Consider the following 12,779-nt stretch of genomic DNA (forward strand, 5'->3'; position numbering starts at 1 on the left):
CGATTAAATTTACCTTACTTAAGCAGTGGGGTTCAAAAGATTAAGACTTCTAAGAAGCTGTGTTGTTTTAGTATTTTTGTAAATTATTTTATTCATGTTTTCAATAAGCTTTTATTGTAATATTATTTTTATTTAATTTGTGCTTTAGTAATTTTGTTATGATCAATTTTAAAAGTATAGTTTTAATTTTAATTTCATTTTTAGTACTTTAAAGTTTTTCATTTTATATTTTGCTGATTTCTTATTTTAACTTCATTTTAAATTGTAACTTATTTGATTTTAACTTCAACTACTTAAATTTATGTTTAATGTTTTTATTTTATTTTTTACAATAATGAATTATTATTTGTAATTCTTTTTAGTTAACAGTAACAACATAATTCAATTTAATATATTCTTCTACAAAACAGAACCGAAGTGAGAACGGAAAAAGTGCATTCTTTTAAATATGTTTTCTTTTATTGGCAATTTTATATATTTATAATTTTATATTTATTTATATCCTAGTTTTAGTTTATAGAAGAATTATTATTATCATTTTTAGGTAAATTATACATTTAACAACAAAACATCAATAATAGTAATAAGTAATTATTACTTTTAATTTTATTGATATATGTTGATTAAGCTAATTATTCATTACTATTATTTATTTATTTTTGTTTATTAGGCATTAACTGTATTAAATTAATAGAACCGCTCTTGGGAGGTGCCACGTCTAACTTCTCCATTTCATCCTCAACAAAAAAGAGCATTTTCCTAATCAGGATATGTGACCCATACCTCCAAGCAGGTCACCTGATGGTGCTCCAGGAGCAGTGGACTGGGTTTCCCCAGTAGTGTCACCAAACGTGTCTGTTCCAGAGAGAGATGTCCCACAGCGCAGCATGAAGGAGGAGAAGCATTAGTCAGCTTTAAAGCTGCATAAACACTGAGAGAGAGGCAGATGGAGAGAGTGAGCCGAGATCATACAACAAGCAACACTCTCCTACATTGAAACAAACACTGACGGATATGGGATCGGTGTATCTTCCCCCACTTACAATATACAGGACAGCCCAGCATGCAAATACACTAAACTCAAACAAATATCTCTCTTCCCAACTTCATTATTGTCTGCTCACTTAACAGACGAAACAAACCGCCACTATAACTGAAAAACTGGGTTGTGAAACCACTGGAGTATACTTACCAGTTCATTCATTTTAATTTAAAAGCTCAGCACAAATTGACAAGTTCAGCAAGTTCAAATAATGTACAGTCAGATAAAAAATAAAAAAAAAACCCTGATCGTAATTTGCAGGGTTCCACCACAGCAGAAACCCTGGAATATGACAATATCTGTACTGATCTTCTGGATTGGTGTTTCGTATAAATGAGTTTAGACACACCAAGGAGGTCCAGCACAGGTCCAGGTTCGGCTTTAGGAGGAGAGACAGGAGCAGCTGGAGCAACAAATGAGTCTAAATGGAATATGAAGAAGAATATGAGGTTATTTTGACATTTCTAAATAAAATGTGACATTTCTAACTAAAATCTAGCTAATACTTGCTAATGCTTTGTGTGAAAAACAGACTGAAATTTAAGTTTTTAATCTTCCGTTTATCTGCTGTGATCAAACCATCGACTCTCAAATGAGATTCACTGAAAAGACTCAAAAGAAAAGAATTAAATTCTAACAATTTGGGTTAAAATTACAGCTAAAGATGAACAACAAACAAAAAAATAAGAGAAAAATAATTATATTTATAGAAGATTGATCACTACTATTATTATTAGATAATATTATATATTTAGGATTAATAATAATGTAATGCATTATTAATTAACATGATTTATTCATTCAATATTAATCATAATATAATAATTCAGCGTAAAAGACAAAACATGCTATGTCTCACCAGACAAGAGGTCACCAGTCACACTGGCCTCAGGCAAAGGTGAAGGACCACGTGAGACAGCGGGAAGATCTTTCAGACCAAAGCAAAGCAGTAAGAGGAAGTGGAGGAGGAAACGTAAGAGAAGAGAAATCACTAAGGAGCACAAGCATAGAAAGGACACAGAGTCGAGCTTTGGAGGGCGCAAACATGCACAAGTCCACGTTCCACTATGAGGACAAACCAAGACTGAGTGGGCCAAAAAACAGATGAGAAAGAAAGATGAGACTAGAAAAGACAAGATGTTCAACAGGACTACGGGAATCAACTCCTGTACCTGCACCAAATAGGTCTACACTAGGAGTGGTTGCTTTGGGCTCGGAAGAGGAGCTTTGCTCAGGCATAGAATCAAACATATCTATAAACAAGGACACACATATGCGTTACACTTTCAGTCAGAGCATATCAAGACAGCTTTAAGTGAGAGAGAGAGAGGAAACACCATTTAGACATCAAAACATTTTGTTTTGCTTGCTTTTTTCTATAATCACTCTGAACAAGTAGCACAAGAGCCTACTCAATCAAGTCTACAAATGCTAATGCAAATGAAAGCGTTCAGATTTGGTCAAAAACAGCAGGAAATGATTGCAGGACAAATGTGGTCACTGCAAATCCTGGATTTTTACAGATTGCAGTGCAATTTTAGAGGTCAAATGTGAATCAGTGACATTGACCACCCCTCTTTAATTACAACTATAATATTTTTGATATTGTTATACAATAGCATTATTTACAATTATAGCTATTATTTTATAAATATTTTAAATATTTACAATACCGTTCAAATATTTTTAAGTCTCATATGCTCATCAAGGCAGGAATTATTTGCTCAAAAACAAAGCAAAAACCGTATATTTGTGAAATACTACATTTAAAATAACGTTTTTCTATATTAATACATTTAACTTAAATGGAATTTATTCCTGTGATGTCAAAGCTTATTTTTCAGCAGCCATTACTTCAGTCTTCAGTGTCATGTGATTCTTCAATATAACATTTTACTGCTCAAGAAACTATTATTATTATCAATTTTGAAAACAGTTGCTTAATATTTCTGTGGAAACTGTGATACCATTTTTTGATAAATCGAAAGAACTGAATTTATTTATTTTTTACAATTTTATAAATGTTACCGTCAATGGATAGGTTCACCCAAAAATGAAAATTCTGTCATTAATTAGTCACCCTCATGTCGTTCCAAACTCACTAGACCTTCATTCATCTTTGGAACACAAATTAAGATATTTTCGATGAAATCCAAGAGCTTTCTGACCCAAGGCCCAGAAATGTAGTAAGAACATTATTAAAATAGTCCGTTTGACATAAGTGGTCCAACCGTAATTTTATGAAGCTACGAGAATACTTGTTGTGCGCAAAGAAACAAAATTGGAAAGACAAGAGGATGAGTAATTTATGACTTTTAAATTTTTGGGTGTATTGTCCCGTTAATGCTTTAATGCTGAACAAAACTATTAATTTCTTTGCAACTTTATTTGAACGGTAGTGTACATTTATGTTTACAATTACAATAATTATGTTTTTCTGAGATAAATTACTTATTTTGATAGGGTAAAGAATACTTCTCAGCACTGAAAAGGTGGTTAATGCCACGATTCACAAACTAGAATGATTCAAAAATAAAATATAAATCTAAATGAGAGAAATCAAACCAAATAGATTCTTAATAATGTTGGGGAACTAGCTCAGCAAGTTAATATTGTCACAATGCAGAGTGAAAGAAGACAGAGGCAGAATTGCAGCAGAAACATTACCACTAAAGAGGTCTAGTGTTGGCGGGGCTGCGGACTCAGTTGTAGCGGATGTGGTGATGGACGTGGTGGTGGTGGCAGTAGTGGTGGGAGGAGAAGGGGTAGCCGGAGCCTCTGTTGGCGAGATGCTTGGCTCGGCGCTGGTAGGGAATGCTGCGGAAGCAACACTCTCTACCGGCTTCATGGCAAAGAGGTCCAGCTCTGGGGCAATGCTTGCACTACCCTCCGATGGAGCCCAGGGGTCTTTATCAGGAAGGATTGGGGGGTAAAAATGGAATGTGGAAGGTTTGTTAAATAACAAACACTGCAAACAAAAAAAGAAACACACTGAAAGCTCATAACTTCAGGACCACTGAAGTAACGGAGGGAGAGATGGATTTTACCTTCAAAAGCACACTTTAAGACACCATTAACCTTAGTACTGCAACCACCATTAAAACACTATAAACACTAAATGAACATCCTAGAATAAAAAATCTCTGTAGTTTTTATTTTGTTTTGTATAATTATACAGGTGCTCATCATATAATTAGAATGACCTTAACCCCATGTCTTTGATCGGAGAACAAAACTGTGGACCACTCAGCAGCAGTCCAGTCCTTTTTGAAGCGAGATGCTTCTGATGCTGTCTGTTGTTCAAGAGTGGCTTGACACAAGGAATGCGACAGCTGAAACTCATGTCTTGCATATATCTGTGCGTAGTGGTTTTTGAAGCACTGACTCCAGCTGCAGTCCACTCTTTGTGAGTCTCCCCCACATTTTTGAATGGGTTTTGTTTCACAATCCTCTCCAGGGTGCGGTTATCCTTATAGCTTGTACACTTTTTTTCTACCACATCTTTTCCTTCCCTTCGCCTCTCTATTAATGTTCTTGGACACAGAGCTATGTGAACAGCCAGCCTCTTTTGCAATTAACTTTTGTGTCTTGTCCTCCTTGTGCAAGGTGTCAATGGTCGTCTTTTGGACAACTGTCAAGTCAGAAGTCTTCCCCATGACTGTGTAGCCTACAGAACTAGACTGAGAGACCATTTAAAGGCCTTTGCAGGTGTTTTGAGTTAATAAGCTGATTAGAGTATGGCACCAGGTGTCTTCAGTATTGAACCTTTTCATTATTTATAAATATTTGAACTGATTTTCTGAGATACTAAATTTGGGATTTTCCTTAGTTGTCAGTTATAAACAGCAAAATTAAAAGAAATAAGCATTTGAAATATCAATATCAATATAAAATACAAGTTTCACTTTTTGAATGGAATTAGTGAAATAAATAAACGTTTTGATGATATTCTTATTATATGACCAGCACCTGTACATACCTCAAGATGCTTGCTCTCTACAGAGATACCATTAGTCATAGTAGATTACACAAAAATAAGGAAACACAGTTAGGATGCCATAGGTTGCGGATTTTTAGAGTTCTAGCCTTAATGTGGAAGCAGAGCTAAGTTAATGTTACAATAATAACACATATAAAGGTAAAAGTAATCATTTTCATGTTATATGATAGTAGCTGCATTATGGAAATACAACCACTGAGCTTCTGAGCACTAAGCTTTCTTCAGACTTCATGAAAATAAAAGTTAAGGTTGTTAAAATGAATCACTGATACTGAAAACATATGCTGGGAGGGAAATTAAAAAGATTCATTTAAGTGTGCAGCTGAATTATTAGTAAGGTTTACATAGCAGAAAGTAAAGGCAAAAAACAGGTTTTCTTGAAAATATTTTGTCCTGTTTTCAAGTAAAACATCTAAGCATCCTTAAAGCAAAATAAATTTAACTTGAGAAAAAACACGGCATACATTTTTTTTTTATCAAATCAAATTTGAGGTTTATGCTTAAAACCAAAAGAAAAACTAAAATAAAGCAACAGTGTTCTTTGTAATGTAAAACAAGACAAAAATGGTGAATACAAATTATTTTTGCCTTTTAAGGAGAGAAAGTATCAATTGTGCCTGGAGAGAACAGTGTGTGTGCTCAGGCAGCAGACAAAATGATTTTGCTGTGATGTGTGGGCAAAAGCAGTGTTTGGAAACTCAAGCAGCGCAAACAAATATTGCATGCACATCTCGGTCACACACATACACACACACACAGAGAGAGAGAGAGAGAGAGAGAGAGAGAGAGAGAGAGATTGTAGACCATAGTGTTTGGTGGATTTTATGTTTCCATTCAAGCACGCACCCATACACACAAACCTTTCATATCCAACCATAAATCCACAGACACACACAAATAAAAAGCAGGGTGGATCTTGTGTAGATGAGCACCCACCAGATCCGGCACATGCATCGGCAGCAGCTGCTGAGGCCACACCCTCGCTCGGACCATCGCCTGGGGAGGGCGCAAATGCATCTGGGCAGAACCAGACCAAAACAACCCAACAGAGAAACAGAAACGGGGATGAAGAGGCAATAGAGAGAGAGAGATTTTAATGCCAGTGATTACAAGTGAACAGAATCACTCTATATGACCCAAATGGCAGTAAAATGTACCAGTGTGGGCTATATACAGTTTAATTCCTCTGTGAAACATCCTGTCAACGCCATCAGGACCAACAAGTGAGTAAAATAAAGGGTTTGGCTTTGACAGCAAGGTTTCTATTAGCCAAGGCAGTGATGAACATTGTGGCATGTGATATTACAAACCCCATGTAGACCTGCACATCTAGGTATGAATTAATTCATTTATTAGTTGAGAGAAATAAAAATAGCCTGGGGTTATTTAACTGCTGGTTGATTTAATAAGAGGAATATTAAATCAACAGAATGCACAGATTTGTACGAAATGAGCCAGTGTCCAGAATTATTGTGCATTTGAAGGAAATGCATTAATTCCACACAAGACTTTTGCTTGTACTTTAGCGTCTTATTCCCAGTTTTACATTCAAGTGTCAAAGCTAAAAAATGACAACTAACAACAACAAAACAAATTATGGATGATTTATTCAGTGATCTGGGTCTGTAATTTTGTTTGAAACTTTTATAACTATAAAATTATTATTATAGTAAACTAAAACTAAAAAGAATAATAAGAAAAAAAACTGTTACTTCAAATAATAAAATATATATATATATATATATATATAAGTATATATAAGTGCACACACACTGTGAACACACACCCTTGAGCAAGGCACCAAACCCCCGTGCTCTGGGTGCGTGTTCACAGTGTGTGTGTGTGCACTTTGGATGGGCTAAATGCAGAGCACAAACTCTGAGTATGGGTCACCATACTTGCCTGTATGTCATGTCACGTCACTCACTCATGTTGTCTGCTATAGGCAATGTAAACACTACAAAATATCCATGCTAGCAAGGTAATCTCAAGTGAGCTAATCCTTATTTATATTAGCAATTTGCTTCATAAAAAAAAAAATTAATCAGCTCAGCTGTATAGAAGGACTGATAATAAGTCTCTTTTGGATTAAACCTTTCTGATTGTACTGTTTTCACTTGTATAAAAGCTTCTGATAATTAAATATAAACGTATGCTCCAATGGTTTATTGAACTAAACAGCTTTTACCTACATGAGGGTGACTTCAGGCCACATTTTGGAAACGCTATGAAAGAAAGGGCTGCCAATATGGCAAAGGGTGTTTACTTAAATAGAAGTTGCTGTACCTTGATGAAGTACCAAAATGTCAGTGACTAGTGACTAGTACCAGTATCAATCTATGTACACAAACCGACCAAACTGACTGCTAAACAACCTATGAACTCCCATTCTTCCCTGGAGATGACCTGACTGACCTCCAAACAGATCCATGTCTGAGATGGTGGCAGCGGAGGCAGGCACTGGCAGCGAGGTAGCAGCCGGGGCAGCGATGGTGGCAGCTGCTGGTTCAGTAGCAGAGGCTGCGGCAGAGGGAGCTGCGGAGGCAGAGTCAGCCTCAGAAAGGGGCGCTTCTGAGCTAGCAGCAGCAGCGGCCAGAGAGTCTGGAACACCGCCACAGCCAAGCCACAACCAAACCACAACATTCAGAAAGACGGAGGAGGACGAGAGAGAGACAAGGGTGTAGACAGGATGAAAGAAAGCTTTTTATGCCAAGAGTTTAGCAAAATGACATTATAAAGCTAGAGTGAGGATTCGGAAAGTGAAAAGTTTGTTCAGAATGTTCCTTGTAGACGAGATGCAAGAGTGTCATGACCATTCAAATTCTGAAATGATTCAAAAAATAAAATAAAAATAATAATCTTTTATGATCAAATAAAAAAATATACATTGGGCAGAACCTGGATGTATTTGCAATCTGAAAATCATTTTACTCACCCTCACCAAGCAGATCTGAAACCAAAGCCAAAAAAGAGGAGTGAGGAAGAATGACAGTCCCTAAATTAGTTGAACGGAGAATTTTTCTTTTTAAAGAAACTGCAGCTTACAACTGGGACTTGACAAGCTTGGGCAGAAAAGCAGAAGGGAGGAACATCTCCCATTTGACTGTCATTATAATTCATTAGAGTGCCCACTCAATATACAGTATATTCCCCTAATTGGCCTGATTTGGAAAGAAAATGCTTCCTGCAGTTTAGCTCAGTGGAGTAACTCGTATATAATGGTGATATGAATCATATACACAGATAACAGCCTAAATCTCTTAAACCTGGGATTTTTTGCTCATTTTAACCTGAAATGTGATCACTTGACCTGACATGATAAACCAGTGTTAAAGAATGTAATAAAACATTCCTACAACACAAACTAAATGACACCAAATTACCTCCCCATGATGCTGTGGGAGCTGCTGAAGCCCCTGTGGTTGGAGCCAACAGATCAAAATCCACTAGATCATTGAAGCCACTACTGTAAAGGGAAAATGACAAGAGAGAGAGTGATGCATCTACAGTAAAGACATTTCAATGATGCTTGTGTTTTATGTATGAGACATTTTATACATTTTGTTGAACTTACTTGATGGTGGTTGTAGCCGGTGCAGCTTTTGCAGGCTCTGCTGCGGCGGCCTCAGTAACCGCAGCTGCTGCCGCCGTGGGCTCTGCAGTTTTTGCAGGGGTACCAGCAGGTGTTCCATTATTTGTTGGAGATCCCTTCTATATGTGTTATGTTGGGTTTACCATTTATTTTATTTAATGCACAATAACACGAATAATGTCTTATAATGCTGTATAATATTATGCAGAATAATATAAGCTACTGTTCAAAAGTTGGAGGTCAGTTAGATGTTCGTCTGAAATAAATGTATATTTTTCATTCAGCAAGGATGCATTAAAATGGTCAAAAGTGACAGTAAATATATTTACAATATTAACACAATATTTCTATCTCAAATAAATGCCAAGTTCTGTCATGAAACTCTAGATGGCATATGCTGACAAGTCCTTACCGCAATCTAATGATATTCACAGTGTTAAACTTACTTGGCACAAGCTGATTGGTTCATGTTTAAATGGCTGCTTAGCATTCACTAGAGCATCTTGCAACGTGCTTTCAGAGTTCCTCTGAAACTCAACAGCTTGATAAGTGAATGATCTATCTAAACTTCTTATTTCAGTGCATTATTGTGTTCGTCAGCTTTAAATTTATAAACTTGCAAACATATGCAGTACAAGTGGTAAATTAATATGAGACCATTAATTATGAATAAGTATAATATATAAACATACTACTACTACTATTAATTAATCAGTTCAAATTAAGTTTGTTTCTGTGTAAAGTTTAATTATTATATTAGTTATAGTGATCATAAACAAATAATGTTTTGATAAAGTGAGTTTATTATGAATATGAGTATTTATTATATTTTATTATCACATTGCTAGTTTATTTATCTGGGATTCACTAGCCCAGAATACTGAAAAAACATCAATATCATGGTTTCCACAAAAATATCAAGCAGTCCATTTTTGTTTTTTTACATTGCTAATAATAAGAAATGATTCTTAAGCATCAAATCAGCTTATTAGAAAGATTTCTGAAGGATCATGTGACACTGAAGACTGCAGTAATGACTGCTGAAAACTCAGATTTTACATTTTAAAATACTTCAAAAACATTAAAAAAACAATTACTAACCTCAAACTTTTGAACTATAGTGTAATACTGCATAATCACATTTTAAAAAATGCTTACAAAATGCTTAAAAAATTAAAAAAATATATTTTAATTTTTATTAATTACTCACCTTAGTCGGTGACCTAGTGATAGAAAATGTAAAGAATATAAGAATGGCTTTTAAAATAACTATTCCAAAACATTAACCTATACTCAAAAGGTTAAATGATGGAATTATAATAATTCATGACAATTATTTTCAAATAGCAGGCAGGTCAACAAGACATTATTAATGAAAATAAAATATCTTTTTACTCTGGTACTTTTTTAATTCTTTCTTGTGGGAAAATATAAACAATTCTAAAATAACCCACACCCCATCAGGCATGCATTGGGGAATGTGTAGTATTCAGTTGCAATACAAATGTGCACACGACACTGAAATTAATATTGAGAAATTGATCAATTCATATTGAGAAATCAATCCATTCAGGGCTGGCACTGTTAGTTTGTTAAGTTCAGTCTGATTCAGTTTGTACAGAGTGAACTTAATTATAAAGCTAGACTAAAAATGATTCATTCTATAAAGAGAGGGAACTTCAGCATTTTAAAATGCTGAAAATTAAAACTGAAGTTCAACCATCAGTCTATAGAACTTTAAACACCACAATGACGACAAAATCACCATTACAGTACGAAAATAATCATTTTAATCAGTTTACATATAAGTTGATTCTGCAGAAATACTTACTCATCACTGTTAACACAAGGAAAGGAGGTAAAATATTACTCTTTGTAATAAAAGTAGTTATTTTATTAGTAGTAAAAAGGCCTTGCTTATTCAAGAAAAAGCAAAGACTGTCATTTAGTTTATTACTTCATGCTATTCAAAAGAATTAAAGCACTTACACTTTCTTCCCCTCGAGCGTGTTGAGATGTGTCTCCAGAGATTCCAGAAGACTCTCAGGAGCCTACAAAGCCACAAAACAATGCTAAAGTGACCTACCACTAAGGACACAATGTTTCAGACTAAAAAACACAAAAAGACAAGTCAAGCTGCTAATACTAAGTGAAGACAAGAAGAGGACAAAGTGTACTAGAAAATGACTAACACTTTATACGTTTCTAAGACAATAAATGTATACAAGCAATAGACTTGAGGCTTACACTGGTTTGGATGCAGAACACAATGCTTTAGTTCTCGGCCCCAGTGGGGCCCACAATGCACTGCAGCATGCTCACTCATGCATTCAGGCACAGCAAAAAGATTCAGAGCACATTATTTGTTAGACATGCCACATAATCGCTGGTGGGTGTATCTCATGGGTAAAAATGTCATGCAGTAACAGCTAAATAGGCCAGACAAATCATAGAAATTAAAACAATATATAAAAACTGGAAAACTTTTGTGATTAATTTACAAAAAATAGCTAAATAAAAAGACTTTGACCTAGGGCAATATGAAATGATGTGCCGTAATACCAAAGAGCTGCCACCGGATAACAGTCAGTATTAGGAAACATATGTCTGCAGGAAGGTGTGTTTAAACTATCAGAATAGAGTATTTCAGAGTAATATGAATATACATGGCCTATTACTGTTCATCCAGTAATACCAGCAGTGGCAGCTAAACCAATCCTTCAGGGCAGCACTCTCAGACAATTATTCTGGTGCTCTAGCAGACAGATTAGTGATTTGAGAAGCGCCTCTGAGGTTTGAGCTGAAGTGTTGGTCAAATACACCAATCCTCTCACCTTAGGTATACCCTCAATATCCCTCACCCCCTTTCCCATTCTCTGTCTCACACACAAACAAACTCACAGTTAAACACCGTCATACAAATTTGAAATTGAATTAATTTTCCCTGTGTTTTATACTTAGCTGATAAAAGTGATCTTTAAACAATGTGTTGTAGACACAAATGTGTGAGGTTAGGAACCTAGAAAGACTCTAGTGCTGTGTCTTTTTAGTTCCAGTAAGACATGAGAGTTTTTTTTGGGGCACAAAGGAGATGATTTATCAACCTATGCGAAATCCAGCTATTGAAGGATTTCAATACACTAAAGACCTTTAAATAGAAATATCTAAATTGTGTGTGAACTTTTGTGTGAAGATAAAAACTTTTTTTTTGAGTTACCCAATTACAACCACTGCCAAATCCAGAACCCAGGCAGTCATGCACGTCTCCATCCAGCATGTCCTAAACTCAGCCGTTGATCCAGAATATCTGAAGTAGACAACCATCCTACCCTAACATCACGCACAGCATGCTTTTAGAGCAAGCCTCCCCCATTTCTGCCAGCATGAAAACCCCTCCTAATCTCATAACAGAGTTCCTACAATCATAAAACCATTAGATCATTCTGTTTTATAGAGTCTGATTAGTTTCACAGTGTTGACATTTTCCATGAATAGGGTGCAAAACAGGAAAATGAAACTACTCAACACAAATTAAGTCTTTTTCAATAAATAGGAAGATGGCAGGAGATTAAAAATGTTATGGATATTTTAGATTTTTAAAAATTGTATAATTTAAATGTGTATTTCCTATAAAGTAAAAAAAAAATATCTGATTTATTATTATGGGTAACAGTTTTGAAAGCGTGTCAAGAGGCAGTCATCACAACAGCATTTGCAAAAAATAAAAATAAAACAATTCATAAATATAATAACATTTAAAAAATGTGTAAAAAGCTGTAAAAAAAAAAAAGTTTAAAATATGACTTATTGGGTGGCAAATTGAAACAATATTTGTAAAAATTGGAAATAAATGACTATAAAAATAGAAATACTTTTAAAAAATGGCATGCTGTACGAAAATGTTCAAATTGTACTTCTTGAACTAAATCAAAAGACATATTACATTTATTGTAATATGGTGAAAATAATGTTAAGTATGTGCATAAAAAGCCAAAATGACCCAAAACTTTACAAAAGAAAAACATTTAATTTGTGCTTGTAATGCTTCAATAAAATAAACAAACAAAAAAAAAAAAGTCAGAGAACACCAAAGTGCTCCATATTCATGGAAAGTGCCTATTTTCATATTTTCCTCATTTAAAATG

The 12,779-nt window shown here is 35.0% G+C and overlaps 1 protein-coding gene across 7 annotated transcripts in view; it reads right to left on the bottom strand.

The window, feature by feature from the left end:
* Nucleotides 1-12,779, bottom strand: part of LOC113059778 (clathrin coat assembly protein AP180-like) — a 34,947-nt gene that overhangs the window by 6,647 nt on the left and 15,521 nt on the right. For 3 of the 7 annotated variants that reach the window (XM_026228362.1, XM_026228360.1, XM_026228358.1), the window contains exons 9-21: nt 10,624-10,685; nt 10,466-10,471; nt 9,845-9,857; nt 8,617-8,753; nt 8,426-8,508; nt 7,978-7,992; nt 7,458-7,643; nt 5,979-6,059; nt 3,710-3,949; nt 2,215-2,295; nt 1,902-1,970; nt 1,392-1,463; nt 784-855 (exon numbers count right to left, since the gene is read on the bottom strand). In XM_026228362.1, the coding sequence (XP_026084147.1) occupies nt 784-855; nt 1,392-1,463; nt 1,902-1,970; nt 2,215-2,295; nt 3,710-3,949; nt 5,979-6,059; nt 7,458-7,643; nt 7,978-7,992; nt 8,426-8,508; nt 8,617-8,753; nt 9,845-9,857; nt 10,466-10,471; nt 10,624-10,685 (1,117 nt within the window). The remainder of the gene's footprint in view (nt 1-783; nt 856-1,391; nt 1,464-1,901; nt 1,971-2,214; nt 2,296-3,709; nt 3,950-5,978; nt 6,060-7,457; nt 7,644-7,977; nt 7,993-8,425; nt 8,509-8,616; nt 8,754-9,844; nt 9,858-10,465; nt 10,472-10,623; nt 10,686-12,779) is intronic. The other 4 variants (XM_026228363.1, XM_026228361.1, XM_026228364.1 and 1 more) reach the window with 4 other exon arrangements.

This window comes from Carassius auratus, chromosome 41, assembly GCF_003368295.1.
Source record: "Carassius auratus strain Wakin chromosome 41, ASM336829v1, whole genome shotgun sequence".
Taxonomy (NCBI): Eukaryota; Metazoa; Chordata; class Actinopteri; order Cypriniformes; family Cyprinidae; genus Carassius; species Carassius auratus.